Here is a 23,055-nt window from a genome sequence, read left to right as displayed (position 1 = left end):
AAGGGGAAGGCAATGCTAGCAGACCTTACTGGACTAGTGGCTTTGGGGCAGGCCCATTCGCAAAACAGCCTTGTGCCTTCTCTTTCCTGTGTCTCCCCGATACCAGCTCTCCTTCCGTTACCCGTTGCCGAATTAACTTGCGCTCCTGAGCTCTGTGCCAACGGCGGAACGTGCCTCAACACCTCACCCGGTTTCCGCTGCGTGTGCCCCCCAGGATGGAGTGGGGAGTTGTGTCAGCACGGTAAGTGGCTTCATGTTTTTGTTGTTGTTTAGTCGTGTCCGACTCTTTGTGACCCCCTGGACCAGAGCATGCCAGGCACTCCTGTCTTCCACTGCCCCCCGCAGTTTGGTCAGACTCATGTTTGTAGCTTCTAGAACACTGTCCAACCATCTCGTCCAGGGGCGCCGACTTATAAAAAATATTGGGGGGGCCCATACTGGGGTCCTGCCCCGGGAAGTTTTCTAAGATCCGCTCCCGGCCCGTTGCTGCTGCTGCCGCCCACCTCGTGGCCCCCTCGCCAGCTGAGGGAGGGAGAGAGACCGAGAAGGAGAGAGATGCGTGGTGGGCAAGGCAAGTGCCCGCCGCGCCTCGCCTCCCACCGCCCCTCGTGCCGGCCGCCCCCTCCCCTCCCTTCCCCGCGCGCGCACGCTCGCTCGCCCTCCTCACCCCAGCTCTTGGCCGTTCGCCCCAGGAACTCGCCGCTGTTGGGGTTGTAGATGAACCTCCGCCACTCGGCCATAGACTGGCTGAAGGGCTTCTCCTCCTCCTTGGCCATAGCGCGCGAGAGAGAGAGAGAGAGAGAGGCTGGAAAGAGAGAGGGAGCTCGGCGGTTCGCGGGTGGCGGTTTTTCCCCTGCCGAAACAACAGCGGCTCCTCAGAACCGCTAAGTAACTCTCCCTCAGGCGCCCGGCGGGAGAGCAGAAGAGAGGAAAAGGAAAGAGGGGCTGGGCCAGTCGCACGCACCGAGCAAAACTACTCGCGCCGCCTCTTTTACTACCGTAATAATTATTTGTTTTAACTCATTACTGAATGTATTTTAAAAGGTAACTATCATCAAACAAGGAAAATAAAAAATACCAACATAATTTTGTGATTTTACAAAGCATAATATAACTACCGTATTTTTCGCTCTATAACACGCACCTGACCATAACACGCACATCGTTTTTAGAGGAGGAAAACAAGGGGAAAAAACATTCTGAATGAAACAGTGGATGTATCATTTTTGTGCTTCATGCTGTGGCCACAGACATGTGATCTGATGGTGAATTTGGGGTGACCCAATGCAAAAATCCTGAGGATCCATGTGGATCCATGTTTTGTAACCACGTTTTTGCACCATTGCAGCCCCAGGCAACAGTGGGTGCGTGATTTTGGGGGGGCAGGCTGTAGCCATGGACATGCTATGTGCTCTGATGGTGAATTTGGGCTGACCCAATGCAAAGATCCTGAGGATCCATGTGGATCCATGTTTTGTAACCACGTTTTTGCACCATTGCAGCCCCAGGCAACAGTGGGTGCGTGATTTTTGGGGGGCAGGCTGTAGCCATGGACATGCTATGTGCTCTGATGGTGAATTTGGGCTGACCCAATGCAAAGATCCTGAGGATCCATGTGGATCCATGTTTTGTAACCACGTTTTTGCACCACTGCAGCCCCAGGCAACAGTGGGTGCGTGATTTTGGGGGGGCAGGCTGTAGCCATGGACATGCTATGTGATCTGATGGTGAATTTGGGCTGACCCAATGCAAAGATCCTGAGGATCCATGTGGATCCATGCTTTTTAACCACATTTTAAGTGGGGAGGGAAGGAAAAACACAGAAGGGACACGGAGCAGGAGAGGGGTGTGCAGAGAAGCAGCTGGCTAAGAATGCAGGAGAGGGGTATAACAGGAGGAGGGAGGAAAGGAAGGCAAAAGTTTTCCCTCACCTACCCACCCAAGTCAGCCAGCTCGCGCGCTCTCTCTCGCTCTCTCTCTCTCCCTCCTGCACGGAGCACAGAGACACACTCTGCTTTCCCTCTGCCTGGAGGGGAGGGGCTTTCCCTGCTCTTTGTTCCGTTTGAGCAAACACAGCAAGGAAACAGAGCAGGGTGGGCAGTAAGACCCTGAGGCAGAATGCCGGAAAAATACGGTAATAATTTTCTTAAATTATTGGGGGGGCAGAGCCCCCCCAAACGAATTTTTGAGAGGGCTCGGGCCCCCTCAGGCCCCATGGAGTCGGCGCCTATGATCTCGTCCTCTGCCGTCCCCTTCTCCTTGTGCCCTCAATCTTTCCCAGCATCATGGAACCAAAGTGGGTTGCAAGGGATTCTGGGTAGAGTGGTGGTGTTGTTGTTGTTTAGTCGTGTCAGACTCTTCGTGACCCCCTGGACCAGAGCACGCCAGGCACTCCTGTCTTCCACTGCCTCCCGCAGTTTGGTCAAACTCATGCTGTCCAAACATCTCTGTCGTCCCCTTCTCCTTGTGCCCTCCATCTTTCCCAACATCAGGGTCTTTTCCAGGGAGTCTTCTCTTCTAATGAGGTGGCCAAAGTCTTGGAGCCTCAGCTTCAGGATCTGTCCTTCCAGTGAGCACTCAGGGCTGATTTCCATAAGAATGGAGAGGTTTGATCTTCTTGCAGTCCATGGGACTCTCAAGAGTCTCCTCCAACACCAGAATTCAAAAGCATCAATTCTTCGGCGATCAGCCTTCTTTAGGGTCCAGCTCTCACTTCCACACATCACTACTGGGAAAACCATAGCTTTAACTATACGGACCTTTGTTGGCAAGGTGATGTCTCTGCTTTTTAAGATGCCGTCTAGGTTTGTCATTGCTTTTCTCCCAAGAAGCAGGTGTCTTTTAATTTCGTGGCTGCTGTCGCCAATGCGATGTTTGCTTTTACCAATCTTAACGTTCTTAAGGTCTTAAGGGCATTTAAAAAAATAAACAAATGATGGTGTTTACTCACGAGGAAGGAAATAGAGTGTTAGCACTCTCACTTGCAAACTTTGGCAACAGATGTTAAGATTTTCAAAGGTGGAAATGCACAAATTTCTGCTTTGGTAGAAGTTGTCGAGGAGGGATGCGTGTGATGTGTGTGAGCACTCAGCTTTGCACATTTTACATCTGAATGGAAAATGCTTATTAAACGTTGATCTTTCACTGGATTCAGACCGTTTAATAGATGGGCATGAATTTCAGAAGACCGAGCCTACTTAATCATTTATTCCGCATGCCTAATTTTTATGTGAGTTCAATTTTTCCACCGGGTAGAATGGGAACCTCAAATGGATGAATAAGTGTTTCCTATTTTCCCTCGCTTTCTCGGTGTTTTCCCTAGTTTTATTTTCTCCTTCATTGAGGTTCAGACCCAAGTTATGCAAAATCCTACTTTGCATTTTAATTTTGCTGATAGATTATATGCATTAAAACTCTGTATATGCCAACTGGATGTTTAAGAAATAATAATAAAAAAATGTTGCTGTTTCAAACATCAGTACCTGCAGCTAACGAGATGACCTTCTCCCACTTCTTTGGGGTGGTGGAGGACTGATGAATTTTGGGGACACACATGGATGCTTAAAAATGAGACACAGTCCAAAGATAGGCCCCAGAAATTCTAAACTTCATCAAAAATATAGGCTACTTTTTAAAGTGCAAAGGTGTCAGAGGTTTTTTGGATTTCAGATTCGGGGAATTGGGCTGCCCAAGGTGTTTCCAAAGGAGACAAAGAAAGACAGCTGAAGTTTGGGAACTTCAAAGCTGCAGTAAATGCTAAACTGGTATTAATTAATTCCAGTGGAATAGCCATGTTTGGGCTATTGCAGCAAAACCAACAAAAAACAAGCCAACTGAGACCTCCCCCAGCCGTTTTGGACCACAGCGCCCATCAGCCCCAGTGCAGGATGGGAGTTGTAGTTCAGAGCAGCTGGAGGACACCCAATTGGTGATGGCTGCGCTAGACTGACAAGTCTTTTGCGACAATAGATAGATAGATAGATAGATAGATAGATAGATAGATTCTTTATTGTCATTACACAAGTGCAACATTGCACAAGTGCAACGAAATTGGATGCCATCCCTTAAAAACAACAAAAGCAACACAACAACAACAACCAAACAAACCACATTCCAGCCACACCCACACCCACACCCATCAAACTCCCAGGTCACACTATCGAGTTACTGCATTTAAGAAGGCAGTAACATACATTGGATGGTTATCTACCGCAGATGCTTCAGTTGAGATTCCTGCATTGCAGGGGGTTGGCTAGATCAGGGGTAGGCAAACTAAGGCCCGGGGGCCGGATCCGGCCCAATCGCCTTCTCAATCTGGCCCACGGATGGTCCGGGAATCAGCATGGTTTTTACATGAGTAGAATGTGTCCTTTTATTTAAAGTGCATCTCTAGGTTATTTGGGGGCCCGTCTGGTGTTTTCACATAAGTAGAATGTGTGCTTTTATTTAAAATGCATCTCTGGGTTCTTTGTGGGGCATAGGAATTCGTTCTTTCCCCCCTCAAAATATAGTCCGGCCCCCCACAAGGTCTGAGGGACAGTGGACCGGCCCCCTGCTGAAAAAGGTTGCTGACCCTGGACTAGATGAGCCTTGGAGTCCCTTCCAATTCTTCTATGATTTATGCATTGGATTCCACACGCTTTCTGTGTGGTTTCAGTTTCCCCAACGCTGTAACCGTAAGAGCCAGAAACCTTAAAAAACAGCCTCTCTGTTCTTTTCCCGAGACAAATTAGGTTCAGCTTGCCGTAACTGCTAGCAGAAGTGCAGTTTTGCAAACCGCCGGGCGCTATGTTAATTCCACTGTCGTTAGATGGCTGTAAAGTTAAGGGATTATTAAGGCGCTGGGATTTCCCTCTGCCTCTGTTGCCGGATCCTCCTAACCACAGCGCATTGTTTTGCTGCCCCCTAGAGGTGACCGACTGCCTCTCACAGCCCTGCAGCCACGGCGGAACTTGCAAGGACCTCTCTGACGGCTTCAAGTGTCTGTGCCCTCCACAATGGGCAGGGAAGACCTGCCAGATCGGTGAGGATTTTCGCCCTTCGTTGCGTGACATTCTGTGGTCCAGAGTCGCTCCTTCCTCCTTGGGTTACATCACCCCCTCCTACCCTTTTCCCCAGGGTCGTCTTTAGCAGATGCGGTGCCGGGGTGCAAATATCCACCCAGCGCCCCCAAATTACCACGGATTGGGGGGGGGGGCGAAGCTGCACACTGCCAGCCACATACCGTATTTTTCGCTCCATAACACGCACCTAGTTTGTAGAGGAAGAAAACAAGAAAAAAGATATTCTGGATGAAACAGTGGATGTATGATTTTTGTGGTTCATGCTGTGGCCACAGACATGATATGTGATTTGACGGTGAGTTTGGGGTAGCCCAATGCAAAAATCCTGAGAATCTATGTGGATCCGTGCTTTGTAACCACGTTTTTGCGCCATTGCGGCCCCACGAAACAGTGGATGCATGATTTTTTGGGGTGCAGGCTGTAGCCATGGATATGCTATGTGATCTGATGGTGAATTTGGGGTTACCCAATGCAAAATTCCTGAGGAGCCATGTGCTTTTACCTCCTCCCTCCCAGGCAGCCTCCTTTATCACTAGAGTCCCTTATCTCCCTCCTGATCGCTTGCTGATCAGCGGCTTCCTTTCAACACCCCCTTCCCTCTTTCTTTATAAAAAAGCACAATTTGCTTTTTGCCCCTGGGCAATTCGGCTCCAGGGACCACACATTCACTGTATAAGACGTACAGACATTTCCCCTTACTTTTTAGGAGGGAAAAAGTGTGTCTTATGGAGCGAAAAATACGGTAGTTAGCGGGGTGCAGTTTCCATCCTAAGCCTCTGCAGGAATCGCTCTCCTCCCGCGGAGGCTTAGGAGGCAAGCTGCACGCCCGCCAGCCATATAGTTGACGGGGCACAGCTGGTGGGCGTGCAGGGAAAGGGGAAGCCGCCGGCAAAGCCGCGCAGCTCCCCCACTCGCTGAGGTACCCCTGAGAGGCCGGCGCCCTGGCGCCATGCACCACTAAGGCCTTTGGCAAAGACGGCTCTGCTCTTCCCAACGTTCCACCTCCTTGCCCTTCCAATTGATGCCATGTGATTTTCCTTTTCTTTCCTGTCCCCAAATCAACACCCGTTCTCTCCCTCGCCTGCCCTGTTTTCAGCATTCTGGAAGGCTGGGACTTCCTCCTCCTCGGTGGTTAGAATGTTTGTGCTCATTCCGCTGCTCCACAGTAGAACTGCCACTTAGGGGAGGTGAAAAACCCGGAGCTTTCAGCCTTTTAACGGGCAGGCTTTGGGTAATCTTTTGTAATGTGGCGCCCTGTGCAAGCCAAAATTGGGTGCCCACAAATGGATCTTTTCCCATTATGGATCTTTTCAATTTTGCACCCCCTCGACTCGGCCACCCGCACTGCCCTAAATCCTGCGCAGATACCAGACGCTTTCTGAGTTGGTTTCAGGTTTTTCTCTGTAACTGTGAGGCCAGATACTTGCAAAGTGGTGTAATCTCTCTGGTTTTTCTCCTGAGTCAGCTAGTTTGGAGACCCTGGGCATGACTTCTGTTTAAGCATTATGGAGGTTCTCAACACTGATGATTAACTGGTGTGATTTACAGTTGCCACAAAATACACTCTTCTTAGATGGCTTTACAAATCAGACCGGGCATATTGCTGGAGGAAGGATGCATTTGGGTTTTAGTCACATACTTAGACTGAACCTCCATTTACAAGAGTAGTATACCTCTAGTGGCTGGGTACAACCAGCGAGAAGCAACCCTTAGGCCACTACGCCCCTGCTTCCTAGAGAAATCTGGTTGATCACTGTTGGAAGCTGTTAGTGCTGACCTTGGTGGACCTTTGCTCTGATTTGGCTTGGCGTTTCCCATGTTCTTGTTTCCAGATGTGAACGAATGCCAGAAGAACCCATGTCTCCACGCACGTGGGTGCAAAAACCTCATCGGGGGCTATTTCTGTGACTGTCTGGATGGCTGGACTGGAACAAACTGCAATATCAGTAAGGACGGGGGAGCCCAGTGGGGTGCGACATACATTCAGGAGTCGGGGCAAAGTAAGCCTTAATTTGGCTGACACACTGCAATTTGTACCCGTAGCAAGGAGAAGGGCTGCTACCCAGTGTTACTCAGACCTCACCTGGAGTACTGTGTCCAGTTCTGGGCACCACAGTTCAAGAAGGACACTGACAAACTGGAGGGCAACCAAAATGGTCAAAGGCCTGGAAACGATGCCTTATGAGGAACGGCTAAGGGAGCTGGGCATGTTTAGCCTGGAGAAGAGGAGGTTAAGGGGTGATATGATAGCCATGTTCAAATATATAAAAGGATGTCACATAGAGGAGGGAGAAAGGTTGTTTTCTGCTGCTCCAGAGACGCGGACACGGAGCAATGGATCCAAACTACAAGAAAGAAGATCCCACCTAAACACTAGGAAGAACTTCCTGACAGTAAGAGCTGTTCGACAGTGGAATTTGCTGCCAAGGAGTGTGGTGGAGTCTCCTTCTTTGGAGGTCTTTAAGCAGAGGCTTGACAACCATATGTCAGGAGTGCTCTGATGGTGTTTCCTGCTTGGCAGGGGGTTGGACTCGATGGCCCTTGTGGTCTCTTCCAACTCTAGGATTCTATGATTCTGTGATTCTAAGAACACATCCACACCTTAGCAAGGCTACGGGAAAACCTGTGCCTGAGACCTTAGAGAGACCTTTGTTCAATCAGATGAGATAATTGAGCCCTGGAGGGATGACTGGTTAGAGACTCTGAACCAGGCAGCTATCTTCCTATAGACATAGAACTGTAAGGCTGTCGTCACGCAGCCGCCTTTGGAGGACTGGGGATGCCACATCACAATTCTGGATTTGCATCACGTCAGGGGAGCAAAAGAGAAGGCAGGTGTTAAAACGGCGGTTTTAAGCAAAGCAGAGATTTGGATAAAGCGGGGATGGAGGTGTTGTAAGGTGGATTTATAGACCAGAAATTGCCTACTGCTGCTTTCGAGCCAGACAGCTCAGCTGAAAACCATCCTAGCCTTTTGCAATCTGGTTGGCTTCCTTGCTGAACATCAGGCACACGACTGAAGGCAGATCCATACCACCAATTTAAAGCACACCCCACAAACATTTAAACCCCATGACCCCCCCCCCCACAAAGAATCAGGGAACTGTAGTTTGTTAAGGGTGCCAGGAATTGTGGCCCTGTGAGGAGAAAACTACAGTTCCCAGAATTCTTTGAGGAAAGCCACATGCATTAACTCTGCGCTGGATGTACTTTCAATTCATAGTTCGGATATGATGTAAGCCTTTCTCGTTCCGGCAGACATTTTAAGGTAGTGTTTGGTTTTACGGATAAAATGGTTATTGTTTTATTGGCCTGTTTTCCATAGGTAGTTTTTTATGAACACCGCTGAGAAAGGGGAATAATCAAGGGGTATAGAAATGTCTGAAACCAGTGGTTCCCAATTTAGCGAAGTACTGCGGGCCGGCTGTTTTTCAAAAGCCAAGCCATGGACCCCTTTACTTTTGAAAATTTTGATATGTCTATGGTAGTTTTTGCTATGTGAATTGTGCCACAGAACCCCTAAATGGATTCTGTGGAAGCACCCGTTGGGAACCACTGTCTTAAATAAATAGTGTATTTCTCTCACGGGAACTGGTTAGAACTTCAGTGATCACACACCCATTCTCTACTTTACCTCCTTATTCCCAAATAGGAGAAAACTCTTGCCGGAAACGATGTCGCAATGGAGGGACCTGCCAGGTAAGGGTGTGGGTGCTCAGGTCGGATTGAAAGAGAAAATTTTCAAAATCAAGAACTGGGGGCTGCCGTTTTATGGATGCTACCCTGAGAAATGTACCCAACTCTGTGCTGGCAGAGACTTTCTGCCAGGTTGTTTTCATCCTCACAGCCTTGCTGGATTTCTTGGACCACTGCACTGCTGCCGCAGAAGCCCACCAACAAGTACAGTGGTGCCTCGCAAGACGAAATTAATTCGTTCCGCAAGTCTTTTCGTCTTGCGAGTTTTTCGTCTTGCGGAGCACGGTTTCCCATAGGAATGCATTGAAAATCAATCAATGCGTTCCTATGGAAACCGCCTTCAGACCAGGTCCGGGGACAGTCTGTTCCCCGACCTCTTCTGAAGGCCGGTGGGGGGGCGAAAGTCTTTGCTTCCCCCCCGCCTGCCTTCCCGGGACAGCGGAGGCTTCGCTGCCGTCCCCCAGCATTTTAAAAGCCCCCGGGACAGCGGAGACTTCTCCGCTGTCCGGGGCGATCTTAAAATGCTGGCGGGCGGCAGCGCTGCCGCCCGCCAGCATTTTAAGATCGCCCCGGGACAGCGGATGAATTCTCCGCTGTCCCGGGGCGATTTAAAAGCCCCCGGGAAGGCAGGCAGGGGGGACAAAGACTTTTGCCCCCCGCCAGCCTTCAGAAGAGGTCCAGAGGGCTCTCCAAGCTGCGGATAGCAGCCTGCTGCCCCGTGCGAGGGGCGCTCTTAAGCAGAGCGCCCCTCGCGCGGGGCAGACATTCGCAGCTTCGGGAGCCCTGCAGGACTTAAGAGCGCCCCTCGCGCGGGGCAGCAGGCTGCTATCCGCAGCCTAGGCGGGAACTCTTCTGAAGGCTGGCGGGGGAGAAGGGCTTTTCTTCCCACCGCCAGCCTTCAGAACAGCCTTCTGAATGTTGGCGGTGGGGAGGAAAAACCGTCCTCCCACCGCAAGCCCCGGGAACAGAGGAGAAGCGCTGCGCACCTTCCCCTCTGTTCCCGGGCCTGTCCTGAAGGCTTGCAGTGGGAGGAGGGCTTTCCTCCCCACCGCCAACATTCAGAATGCTGTTCTGAATGTTGGCGGTGGGGAGGAAAAACCCTCCTCCCACCGCAAGCCCCGGGAACAGAGGAGAAGCCCTTCGCGCCTTGCCCTCTGTTCCCGGACCTCCCACCGCAAGCCTTAGGACAGGTCCGGGAACAGAGGAGAAGGCGCGCTGCGCTTCCCCACTGTCCCCGGAGATTTCCCTATGGGCTTTCGTCTTGCGAAGCAAGCCCATAGGGAAATTAGTCTTGCGAAGCCGCTAAAAAATCGGAAAACCCTTTCGTCTTGCAGGTTTTTCGTTTAGCGAGGCATTCGTCTTGCGGGGCACCACTGTAATCACAAAGTTCAAAGACAGATTTAGTTCTTTGCTAGCGAAAACACCATCTCCACAGACTGGGCTGAGTGTCAGGCCCAATTTGGCCCGCCATCTTGATTCAACATGGCGTCCAAACAGAGACAAAGATTGCCTCCCTGCCAACTCAACCAGGAACCCTTGTGCCGACTTTGGCAACGAGATATCAAGAAACAGCCGAACCTATAGAGAACAGACAGGATGGACAACTATCCAAAATATATAGTAGATGGGTTGCCTCAGTATAAAGTAGCTTAGGTATTCTAGATTTGTGATATTTGCCAGCCCATGATCTTTCTGTGGGCCTTACGTCTGCCTGGAGGAAGACTTCCACTTGGTAATCCTCACAGAACTCTAGCCCAATGGTTGCCATTAATTTGACTTTGAGTTGATTAGAATGAATTGGTTTTAGAATGCTGTGTTACTTTTATTGTTGTTAGCCGCTCTGAGCTCGGCTTTGGCTGGGGAGGGCGGGATATAAATAAAATATTATTATTATTATTATTATTATTATTATTATTATTATTATTATTATTATTTTGTTCTGGCATGGGGAACCTCTTTGACTGCAGATCCCACAAGCTCAACCCAGCGTGGCCAATGAGCTGGATGACAAGGGTTGTGGTTTAGGAATACTTGGAGGGCCAGTTTCCCTTTGTGCAAGTTCATCTGTGAGTTGTCCGCAATTTCGTTTAATGGGCCATTTGCGTTATTCCTGCATTGCGGGGAGTTGGTCTAGATGACCCTTGGGTACTTTCCAACTCAACAACTCAATAATAATAATTTATTATTTATACCCCGCCCATCTGGCTGGACTTTCCCAGCCACTCTGGGCAGCTTCCAATAAAGTATTAAAATACAGTGGTCTGTTAAACATTAAAAGCTTCCCTAAAGAGGGCTGCCGTCAGATGTCTTCTAAAAGTCTGGTATTTGTTGTTCCCTTCACATCTGGTGGGAGGGCATTCCACAGGGCGGGTGCCACTACCGTGAAGTCCCTCTGTCTGGTTCCCTGTAATTGGGCTTCTTGCAGCAAGGGAACTGCCAGAAGGCCCTTGGTGCTGGACCTCAGTGTCTGGGCAGAACGATGGGGTTGGAGATGCTCCTTCAGGTATACTGGACCGAGGCCGTTTAGGGCTTTAAAGGTCAGCAGCAACACTTGGAATTGTGCTCAGAAACGTACTGGGAGCCAATGTAGGTCTTTCAAGACCGGTGTTATGTGGTCTCTGCGGCCGCTCCCAGTCACCAGTCTAGCTGCCACATTCTGGATTAGTTGTAGTTTCTGGGTCACCTTCAAAGGCAGCCCCACGTAGAGTGCATTGCAGTAGTCCAAGCAAGAGATAACCAGAGCATGCACCACTCTGGTGAGACAGTCTGCGGGCAGGTAGGGTCTCAGCCTGCGTACCAGAGGGAGCTGCAGACAGCTGCCCTGGACACAGAATTGACCTGTGCCTCCATGGACAGCTGTGAGTCCAAAATGACTCCCAGGCTGCGCACCTGGTCCTTCAGGGGCACAGTTACCCCATTCAGGACCAGGGAGTCCTCCACACTTGCCTGCCTCCTGTCCCCCAAAAATGGTACTTCTGTCTTGTCAGGATTCAACCTCAATCTGTTAGCTGCCATCTGCTATGACTCCATGATTCCTATGCCCCTTCCTGTGTTCCACAATTCCCCTCCCTACGCAACTCAAAGACCCGCTAACGCCAGTTCCTCTCTCTCTCTCCTCCTCTCTGTTCCCAACAGGTGAAAGGCGGAAGGCACCTCTGCACCTGCCGGGAGGGCTACACAGGCGCAGAGTGCGAGACGGAGCTGAGCGCCTGTGGTGGCGCCCCCTGTCTGCACGGAGGGCAATGCCAGGAGATGGAAAACAAGACCTTTCTTTGCAGCTGCCCTCCCGGGCTTAGTGGCAGTCGCTGCGAGGTACTGAATGAATTTTATTATTAGGGTCACAGACCAGTTCCGGCTCACTTACAATATCAGGAAAATCATAAAACACAACAGGAATACATTGAATTGCAATTGGGTATAACAGAGACAGCAACAGATATAGCGGCAGTTAAAAATATATATTAAATCTTGATCACTAAAATATAATCTAATATTGACATTTAAAACCTTTAATGCTGTATTGTTTTTAACTCGATCGGAAGCTGCCCAGAGTGGCTGGGGAAACTCAGCCAGATGGGTGGGGTATAAATAAATTATTATTATTATTATTATTATTATTATTATTATTATTATTATTACCATTTTGGTAGTACAGCTTGTTCCCTAAGTTTTAAGGCAGTCGCACAGAATTTGGCCACCCTTAGTGTGATCTCTAGATCCTTGTCCTCTACCAGGAGTTTCAAACATTAAAGTTATTCTGCACTGGTCAGACCTCACCTGGAGTACTGTGTCCAGTTCTGGGCACCACAGTTCAAGAAGGACACTGACAAACTGCAACCAAAATGGTCAAAGGCCTGGAAACAATGCCTTATGAGGAACAGCTAAGGAGAAGTTTAGCCTGGAGAAGAGGAGGTTAAGGGGTGATATGATAGCCATGTTCAAATATATAAAAGGATGTCACATAGAGGAGGGAGAAAGGTTGTTTTCTGCTGCTCCAGAGAAGCGGACACGGAGCAATGGATCCAAACTACAAGAAAGAAGATTCCACCTAAACATTAGGAAGAACTTCCTGACAGTAAGAGCTGTTTGACAGTGGAATTTGCTGCCAAGGAGTGTGGTGGAGTCTCCTTCTTTGGAGGTCTTTAAGCAGAGGCTTGACAACCATATGTCAGGAGTGCTCTGATGGTGTTTCCTGCTTGGCAGGGGGTTGGACTCGATGGCCCTTGTGGTCTCTTCCAACTCTAGGATTCTATGAAAGTTCGGACCCGTTTGAAGATATTTGTATAACAGGAGTGATAAATACCGAGCGTATATCCCCGTAGAAACGGCAGAGTAACAAGACATGAGAGACAGTTTCTACCTCCATCAAGCCACAGGGGCAGACTCCTTCCACGTATGGTTTACCCTCAAATCTGCCCTGCAATAAGGCAGATGGCAGCATGTTGGTCGCTGCGAGGTAATTGTCCCCTGTCCTGGGGTGTCTGGGGCTTCCTGTGGGGCAAGGTCAAAGCACCAAGCTAAAACTCTTCAGTTCCTAAAAGGGTCACGGGGCAAGGGTGTCGAGACAGTGCTGCGCGGATCTCTTTCATCAATCTGGGTGTTGTTTCTCGTGAAGCCTCGAAAGCTGAGCGTGATCCCCTGTGCCTTCATAGAATAGATGGAAGGGACCCTGAGAATCATCTAGTCCAACCCCCGGCAATGCAGGAATCTCAGCTAGACTGTCCATGGCAGATGCCACCCAACCTCACCTCCCGAGGGACCCTGCTGTCTAACAGCTCCTGCTGTCAGAAAGTTCTTCCTGATGTTTACTCCGAATTTCCTTTCATGTCGTTGGAATCCATTGGTTCAGGTCCTACCTGCCAGAGCAGTGGAAAAAACATCTTCCACTTTGCGCATGTGCAGAAGCGCCGAATCACGACCCGCACGTGCACAGATGCAGCTCTGTGGGTTGCGAACGTGCCTCCCACATGGCTCACGTTCGCAACCTCAGCGTCCACTGTAATAATAATAATAATAATAATACTAATACAGTGGTACCACAGTTTAAGTACTTAATTCGTTCCGGAGGTCCGTATTTAACCTGAAACTGTTCTTAACCCGAAGCACCACTTTAGCTAATGGGGCCTCCTGCTGCTGCCGCGCCGCCGGAGCCCAATTTCTGTTCATATCCTGAAGCAAAGTTCTTAACCTGAAGCACTATTTCTGGGTTGGCGGAGTCTTTAACCTGAAGCGTATGTAACCTGAAGCGTATGTAACCTGAGGTACCACTGCAATAATATTTTTACTGTTTGTACCCCGCCCACCTGACTGGGTTTCCCCAGCCACTCTGGGCGGCTTTCAATATATATAAAAGCGTAATAAAACATCAAACATTAAACAACTTCCCTGTATATCATATCACCTCTCCGTCTTCTCCAGGCTAAACAGTCCCAGATTCCTCATAAGGCTTGCTTTCCAGAACCTATGCTTTCGTGCAGTGCATTCACAAAGTTGAATATGTTATGCAAAATGCACGCAGATGCGCTCACTTTGAGCGACATATGTATCGCAGAACGTCGTCTGTGCAAATTGTGCCTTTTCGGGGGGGTGGGGGGGGAGAGAGAAGAGTGGAGTCCAGGCTTTCTGCAAATGGCCGTCTTTGCAACCACCTCTGGCGATCTGGAACATTTCTGCCCCACCCGGTTGCAGCCCCCTCTCCACCCCTCCGCAACCAATTTGTGTCCTTGTTCTTTGGATCCGGCAGGTCTTTGTGGATCCCTGCTCCTCGAACCCATGTCCCGACAACGCTTCCTGCGTGGGCAGCGAGGGCAGCTACATCTGCTCCTGCCCCGAAGGCGCTGCTTGCCGGCAACTGCGAGAGGCCTGCCTGGACGGCGTGTGCCAAGGTAGGTGCCAGGAGCCGCTGGCGGGGCCCAGGGTAACACTGCCGGAGTGCTATAGAAGAGGTCAACAACGGCTGCCACTTGTATACACACCCCTCTCTCTGTCCTCTGAACAAACGCTGTCTGGGTTCAAGGGCACATTACAGCCCGGTTGCAAAGTGAGGCCGGTGAGGGGCAGGCCTGGGGAAAGCCCTGAAAGGCCACATAGAGAAGCCCAGAGGGCCACGTTGAACCCACAAACCCGAGTGTCGAAGTGTGAGCCGGCAGTAAATCACACTGTTCAAAGTTGGAGTTAACTGTTTATTAGCCAAAAAAACCAACGATCTGCACAGCATTGGTTGAGTGTCAGGCCTAAGGAGCACAGCAACTCATCCTGGTAGCTTTGGGCCCATGAATCAGCTGAAAGTCCCTGCCTTCCCAGAGCAGCCTATGTCCCCTCCTCTCCAAGCAAAAGGAGACAGCGTATTTCATACCTCTTCTGCTCCTGGGAGTTCAGGCAGGAGGGAAGCTTGTTGAAGCAGGAGTGTAGCCTTATTGGAGTTCACCGATTGGGTCTGCGTTGCTCCGGGACAGGAGGAAGGAAGTCAAATGACACCGAGGTTGGTTCAAATAAAGAGTTTATTCTGCTCTCCGGATAGCAGAAGGCACTTGCGTGGTGAGTCCACAGCAAGTCCAAAGAAATCAGAGATTACCTGCAGTATATATATCCTCCAGGCACCCTCTTCCTCCTTCCCCAGGCTCCAGCCACGTCAGCCTATGTACACAGGATGACATCACATATGTTCTTGCTCTGGTATTCTTAACCATAAAAGGGTATTCCTTCCTGTAGTTCTGACCATAAAAGGATATTCCTCTTCCTACTCTTATCTTGGAGGAAGAGGTCGTCATCTCCGAGAACACGCTCTGGCGTTGTTCCCGGACTTAGGTCTGTGCATCTTTTGTGGTCAGGACATAGGATAAGGCACAGACGTGTCTTCTCTGTTCTACTGGTACAGTCAGGGTCATTCCTTGCCGTGACTGATAAAGGAGAGAGCTTGTTTATACAGCTGTGTCCTTGTTATGCATTTGCTCAACAGCTCAAGTTTTATGCATTTTAGAGTGCTCTCTTGGAGAAACAAGAAAAGGGGGGGTGTTGAGTCAGTTTTAAACTGACTGCACAGAAACCCATTCCTTCAGGAGGGGGTGGGACTTTCTGGTTTCCTCACCAGCATGCTCGATCTCTGCCTCTTGGCCCTGCTCCTCTCCAGCCTCTGCTTCTGCCTCTGATTCTGGACTGCTCTCCGCCAGACTCTTCCAGCTCACTAAGCCCCGTTTCCTCTTCAGGTGATTATGGGTGTTGTAGTCCAACAAAACATTTTTTCCATCCCTGGAGAGACCTAGGACTGAACCTGCAGCCTCCTGCTCTGCTTACAGATCCCTGGGGGTAATTTGGGACCACCTTCCTCAACCCGGAGCCCTCCAGACTACAACTCCCATCAGCCACGCTGCCTGACCGAGGATGATGGGAGTGGTAGTCCGAAAGACCAGGTTGGGAATGCCTGTTTTTTTGTTTCCCAGCGGGCAAGGCCTCATTCATCCTCCTCTCCCTTCCAGGCGCCGCCAACCCAACGATCCTCTATGTGCTGCTGCCGCTGGCTGCCCTGCTCGTCCTGGCGGTCCCCACCTTGGTCCTCCTGGCGCTGTGGATCCACCGCAAATCCCGGGGGACTCCTCCAGCCGCACCAGAACCTGCCACCAACAACAGCCTGCAGCCCGACGCCGTCCACCTGATCCGCAACTTCACCCACGGCGACGCCGAGGGTGGGACCGGGGAGGAGGAGGCCACGGCCAAGGCGGGGCGACCCCCAGGAACGCGCCCACCCTGCGGGCTCCCAAAGACAGACATCTCCAACGAGGAGAGGGCCAAACTGAACCGGCTGAACGCCGCCCCGGCCTTGCCAAGGCCTCTGCTCTGACCCAGTGGGAGAGGGGACAGTGTTTCAGCTGTGTGCAAAAAAATTAAAAAGGCGGAGAGGGGAATTGGACCCGCAGAGGAGGACTCCGTCAGCACTGCGATCAGGGGCTCAAGAGCCCAGTGGCACTGCCCCCCCAGAAAAAGTGGGGTGTGTGACCCCCAAAGCACCTTCCTGACCAATCAAGCCTTTTGTAGTAGCAGTCCGTCCATACTTGCCCAGCGCTGCTGTATTTCTGACTTGGAAAGCATGCCAGGGTTCCTGTCTGCCTTTCACTTTAGGGCAGCGAGGAGCAGCTTCTGTGAAACACGTGCGCTGGCAGGCGGAAGCCCAACAGGTTGGGTCACCGGATGACGACCCCGCCCCTTAAAGGGGGATCGGTTGGGGAGATTAGTTCTCTGGATGCGAGGAAAGCCGTCCCTCCAAACTTTAGTCTGGCAAAGGCAATATGGAAGCCGGGAGGACTTTTCTCAGAGAGTCCAGGTTGGCCGGAGGACAATGAAAAGTCACCTTGCCTTGCTTCTGCTTCTGAAGGGGTTAAAGGGGTTTGTGTGTCTAATTTGAATGGAGAGAAGGGATTGGAGGAGCTTGGCCGTGCCCATCTGGACCTAGCCACCGATTGGCTACATGGTCTGGAAAGCAACATTATGGAGTGCAGGGGGGCCAGGGCGGAAGATTGCCTTGTGGCCAAGCGTTGCTGACAACTGCCGGCCGTTTTGCCACGAGGGAAAACAGGAAATGCCAGCCTTTGCCTCCTCCTCTGCTTGAGGGGACTGGAGGAGGGCCAGGGAAGGCAGCAGGGGAGAAGAATGGAGACCCCCGAAAAGCAGGCTGAGGGGGCTGGTGTTGACAAAAAGCGCAGGAAGCAGCGAGTGCCATACTCCTTGGAGGTCTGGATCTGCCACCCATCACAGCCTACCGAGGCAACTGCCTCATCGAGCGTCATGATGGGCCGGCCCTGCTCGGAGGGGTGGCGAATGGGCCAAGGAGAAGCCTGTCGAAGGCCCTACATCCCCACCAATTGTATCAGCCATCTCTTGTCACAGGGCATCAAAGCTAAGATCTCCCTTCCTGAATCAGACCAGAGGTCATCTTTTCTGCCTATAAGAGCCGGTCAGGTGACTCAGAGGATGCTCCTGTGGGGGTGGGCACGCTGTCCCCCCCCCCATAAGTCTAGTGCCTCCTGGATGTTTTAAGCCAGGGATGGCGGAACCTGTGGTCCTCTGGGTGTCACTGGACTACAACTCCCATCCGCTCCAGCCATTGTGGCCGTTGGTCAGGGATGATGGGAGCTGTAGTCTAGTGAACGTCTGGAAGGCCCAGTTTTAGTCCATCATGGTTAAGAGCCATTTGGTGCAAGACTTTCCGTTCTCGAGAGTTTTCCTAGCCTCTGGAAGCAGCAGCTGGTTAGTTCTGGGTATAGATAACTAGCGCCTTGACACCTGTTCCTGCTCCCTGGTCAGATCCACAGCCATGAAGGGGAAGGTCCGGTGGTCTAAACCAGGGGTCAGCAACCTTTTTCAGCCGTGGGCCGGTCCACTGTCCCTCAGACCATGTGGTGGGCTGGACTATATTTTTTTTTGGGGGGGGGAGAATGAATTCCTATTCCCCACAAATAACCCGGAGATGCATTTTTACTAAAAACACATTCTACTCATGTAAAAACACCAGGCAGGCCCCACAAATAACCCAAAGATGCATTTTAAATAAAAGGACACATTCTACTCATGTAAAAACCACGCTGATTCCTGGACCATCCACGGGCCGGATTGAGAAGGCAATTGGGCCACATCCAGCCCCCGGGCCTTAGTTTGCCTACCCCTGGTCTAAACTGAGACTAAAAATGTAATCTCCAAATGAGCTGGGGTGTTGGTCCTAATGCATGATGGGGTGTAGAAGCCGCTCCACATTAGGAGATGCCCGCTGTGGTTTCTGCTGCAGAAGATGATGTAAGTTTGCACAGTTGCGGAGGGGAAAGCTAGCGCCAGCCCTACCATTAGTCTGAGCGAGCAGCTGCCTCAGGCGGCAGTTAGCAAAGGGTGGCAGCAGTTTCTGCACACAAACGCACCCCAATACTCAACTCCACTAAGCTAGCTGACTCGCCACCTCCTAAGCTAGCTTGATGACCTTCAGATGTGGTGGAAGATGCCAACCTAGTGTTGAAATCAGAGTTGCCCGTTGGTTTGGCTGGATTCTGTACGCAGAACAAGGCAACGCCATCTTGCCATTTGCCTCCGGCTGTGCTGGTCCCAAGGGCTAACCGTGCAGCGAGGTCCGAATCCAGTCCGAGGTCAAGGGTGCGGTATGGAGGCTGTCCACCAAGGGCGAAGCGGGGTCCAGGGCGGAGAGTCGGGTGGGGTCAGGAACTCTGGCAGAAGAGCAGGACAGAGTGCAGGCAGAAACAGGCTACCAACAATGTTGCTCCTGCAACTTAGGACTGGGGCTGGCTGGCTTTTATCTGCCCCAAGGCATAGGGCGGCCCCGATCCTCTGGTGACTCGCCTCTCCTGGCCTGGAGGTGAGCACTTCTCCTGCGTGAACTTAGTTCCCTCCGCCTCTCTGCCCTGAGCCTCTGCAGCTCTGGAGAGGCTGGAGGGTTACCGGACCCAGAGGCAACCTCACCTTCCCCTGACGGGGCTGAGAGTGGAGCACCTGCAGGCAATGGGTCCTCCATCACCTCAGGAGCCAGAGCAGACTCAGCTGACGCCTGCATCTGAGGATCCAGCACAGGTGAGGACCCTTCAGGCTCAGGCCTCAGCTGGTTCTGGAGGCGGGGAATCCTGTGCAGGCTGGGATCCCTCAGGTTCAGCCTCCAAGTCCGAATCCCAGGCCATCACACCGGCAGCATAGTGTCATGGGCAGGCCGCGGGGAGAGGCCTTGTCTTTTCCCTTCATCCTGGGGTATCTTATTGTTCCCAGTTGCGACTGTCTGGCAAATGGCCTGTTTGAGTCTGATTCAGAAAAACGACCCCTTTGTGTCTCTTTATCTGCTTCTGAGGCGGCCCAGCTGCTAACCACTCCTTTGCGAAACCATCCCAGTTGCCGTAGTCCTGCGAATTGCATACCCCAAGTTGCACTTGGTGCTTCCAAGGAGATGTTGAATCGTTGGTTACAGCAGGAATCACCAACCTGGTGCCCTCTGGATGTTTTGGACTATAACTCCCATCAGCCATTGCATTCTCTTTCAAACGAGATGAGGAAAGATTCTGATTATCTTTCTCTTTGAATTCGGGGAAATGCTTGAGATCAGTTTATCGAAGAACAAACAAGTTTTAAATATACAGTGGTATCTCGTGTTAAGTACTTAATTCGTTCCGGAGGTCCGTTCTTAACCTGAAACTGTTCTTAACCTGAAGCACCACTTTAGCTAATGGGGCCTTGTGCTGCCACTGCACGATTTCTGTTCTCATCCTGAAGCAAAGTTCTTAACCCGAGGTAATATTTCTGGGTTAGCGGAGTCTGTAACCTGAAGTATATGTAACTTGAAGCGTATGTAACCTGAGGTACCACTGTATTCAGAACGGTTCCTCAAATTCGCACCCTTTTAACTATATGTGGCACAGAAATGAGGAGACTGGAACTGGCAACTAATAATAATAATAATAATAATAATAAATTTTATTTATACCGCACCCTCCCTGGCCAGAGCCGGGCTCAGGGCAGCTAACACCAGTAAAATTACAGTAAAAACACAATGGGGGGACGGGCGGACACCAATTTAAAATACAGGTTAAAATGCAATTTACAATGCAGCCTCATTTTAAAAGTAGCCCATAGATCAAAACCGTAAGGGGGGGGAAACATAAGGGGCAGACTGAGTCCAAACCAAAGGCCAGGCGGAACAGCTCTGTCTTGCAGGCCCGGTGGAAAGATGTGAAGTCCCGCAGGGCCCTGGTCTCTTGTGACAGAGCATTCCACCAAGTCGGGGCCAGTACTGAAAAGGCCCTGGCCCTAGCTAGGGAAAACCAAAATAATACGTTATACATGCTCAATGTATCCTTGTCAAACCATTACCTATTGCACGTTTAACTTCCAGCATAAATAGGGAACTGAAGTATCTGGGGAAAGAGCGACGTCCCAAAAACTATACAGGAGGCAGCAACGTTAGCTGACCAAATGAATGAAATTAGAGACAGGGGCTGATGGGAATTGTAGTCCAAAACACCAGGCTGACGAAGATCGCAATTGCTCATTGCCACGGATCCGCCCGCCTCCATATACTCTGCTTACCGCATTGCCAGCAGGGGACCCCACAGTCCCCTTCCTTAGAATCATATAAAGCTGGAAGGGACCCCAAGAGTCCAACCCCCTGCAGAGCAGGAAATCTTTTGCCCAATGTGGGGCTTGAACCCACAAAAAAGCAATTTAAGAGTCTCGCGCCATATCAACTGAGTTATCCAGAGTTTGTTGGGCATATTTGGACCAAAGTCCGCCAGCTGCCGACCCAAATTGAGGACCGACTCTCCCCAGTGGCGTAGCGTGGGGGGGTGCAGGGGGGGGCCGGCCGCACCGGGCGCAACATCTGGGGGTTAGGGTTAGGGGGTGCAAATCCACGGGTTAGGGGGCGCAAATCCACGGGTTAGGGGGCGCAAATTACTTGCCTTGCCCCGGGTGCTGACAACCCACGCTACGCCACTGACTCTCCCTCCTTCCCTACTGGGCAGAGTATGCATTATTGCTATTGTCATTAATAAGAATAATCCATTACTCTGAATCAAGATAGAACTTGTACAGATTTGAAAAAGGGGAGGAACAATGGGTGGGAGGGTAACAGTATCCCCAACCCCAGCTGGGAGTGGGCTGAATGTATTTAAATTGTAATATACTGTAAAGATGACTTTATAGCTTTTTGTTGTTGATCTTCTGGATACTTTTAAGATGATAATTGATGATTATTTTGTACTGGGGCGCAGTTGAAGAAACCTGAGTAAATACTTTATTTGCCTCATTTATTGCCTTGGGAGAAATTTCATTTCTTGGTTTGGGGTGGTCTGTCCCAGAACGGTTCCGATTGTCATCGCGGCTATTACGGCATTCAAACCACTTGACCCCGGAGGGCAGCCTTTAAACGGGGGACCCTACTGGCTCCCTGTGTCACTAGAGCGTGCCATTTTAGGGGGTGAAACTTAATTTCTGCAAATTTCTTCAGTGAGGTGTCTTTAAAATATTTTTGGGTGTGAGTAATTCAGATCTGCTGGGGTTTTTGTTTTGCAATTGGATAACATTTAGATTGGTAAGTCTGCATTTGGTGAGAGGTGCCAGTAAGTTCCGGCTGAAGAAAAGCCCTGAATTGAACCAAAATCCCTTTTGAATTCCCAAGTCATACTGCAGCTTCTTGGCACCCCTCATTTTTGGAATTTGAAAGTTGGAAAATTTGACGCGCCCTCCTTTCCCCTGACCCCTGATGAGGCACGGCTACTGTACCACCCTCCGGCCCTCAGCAAAGAACCTCGTACCTACGGGACCGCCTCTCCCGGTATGCCCCACAGAGGACCTTAAGGTCCATAAATAGAAACACCCTAGAGGTCCAGGGCCCTAAGGAAGTCAGATTAGCCTAAACCAGAGCCAGGGCCTTTTCAACACTGGCCCCGGCTTGGTGGAACGCTCTGCCTCATGAGACCAGGGCCCTGCAGGATCTCTTTCCACAGGGCCTGTAAGACAAGAGTTGTTCCGCCTGGCCTTTGGCTTGGAATCAACTTGATCCCCTTCGCCTCTATCCTTTCTCCTTCTGTGGGCAAAAATAGGTGTCTCTCTGCCCACCCCCCACCCCCTGGTTGTTTTGGGGTTTTTGAGTGACAGTAATGCCAGCCTCTGACAAACCCAGGCTGATGGGATGTCCTCTCTCGCTTTTCCCAGCGAGCGAAACCCCCTCCGGGCTGCTCCTGTCTTGGGCGCGAGGAGGATCAGTTTCCTTCGCACCTGATCCCCATCTCTGACCTCTTCTGCCTGGCTCTCTCTCTCTCGCTCTCTGCACCTCGCCAACTTCCTCGCAGTAGCCGCAGGAAGAACGGGTGGCCATTCAAAGTGGAGCACAGCTCATTCTAGATGGCAGTGATTTGGGGGCAGGCTGTGGCCTGCCCTTGCCTTGCCCCCGGCTCTCGGCTCCTGAGAACAGAGTGAGGCTGTGTTTCTGGGTTCCTCGGCTCCCAACCTGTATGGGCAGGGCAAACTGTTTCCAAAACACACACACACACACAACGGCATCAGGGCACTGGGCTCGCCACACGCAAACATATACACACCAGCTGCCGGCCCCAGTGGCTATAGGAGGGCGTGGGACCGGGATGAAGAAATCCCGGTGTGGCTGGGAATTTCCGACTCTTGAGCATTTCAAAATAACCAGCCACCCACAGCGCGGAAACAGGGGCAGCGCCAACCGTCGCTTTGGAGCGAGTTTCTAGACTTCATGGCTCCACACCGGGGTCGGCAGCTAAGGTCTCATGCATTTACATGTTACATTATA

The 23,055-nt window shown here is 51.0% G+C and overlaps 1 protein-coding gene and 1 long non-coding RNA gene across 2 annotated transcripts in view; one reads left to right on the top strand and one right to left on the bottom strand.

Annotated features, from left to right (window-relative positions):
- LOC310851476 (uncharacterized protein) overlaps nt 1-18,234 on the top strand; it is a 57,980-nt gene extending 39,746 nt beyond the window's left edge. Inside the window, exons 7-13 of the mRNA XM_083753951.1 lie at nt 107-241; nt 4,910-5,023; nt 6,896-7,009; nt 8,716-8,762; nt 11,895-12,071; nt 14,503-14,644; nt 16,235-18,234. Of these exons, the coding sequence (XP_083610077.1) occupies nt 107-241; nt 4,910-5,023; nt 6,896-7,009; nt 8,716-8,762; nt 11,895-12,071; nt 14,503-14,644; nt 16,235-16,596 (1,091 nt within the window). The 3' untranslated portion in view covers nt 16,597-18,234. The remainder of the gene's footprint in view (nt 1-106; nt 242-4,909; nt 5,024-6,895; nt 7,010-8,715; nt 8,763-11,894; nt 12,072-14,502; nt 14,645-16,234) is intronic.
- Nucleotides 1-22,071, bottom strand: part of LOC310851803 — a 153,057-nt gene extending 130,986 nt beyond the window's left edge. Inside the window, exons 1-2 of the long non-coding RNA XR_014567824.1 lie at nt 21,233-22,071; nt 18,260-21,054 (exon numbers count right to left, since the gene is read on the bottom strand). This is a non-coding gene — a long non-coding RNA (uncharacterized lncRNA). The remainder of the gene's footprint in view (nt 1-18,259; nt 21,055-21,232) is intronic.
- Nucleotides 22,072-23,055: the final 984 nt, after the last annotated feature.

Source organism: Podarcis gaigeae (assembly GCF_964106915.1).
Source record: "Podarcis gaigeae genome assembly, chromosome: 8".
NCBI classification, from domain to species: domain Eukaryota; kingdom Metazoa; phylum Chordata; class Lepidosauria; order Squamata; family Lacertidae; genus Podarcis; species Podarcis gaigeae.
This window is presented reverse-complemented; position numbering and strand designations above follow the sequence as displayed.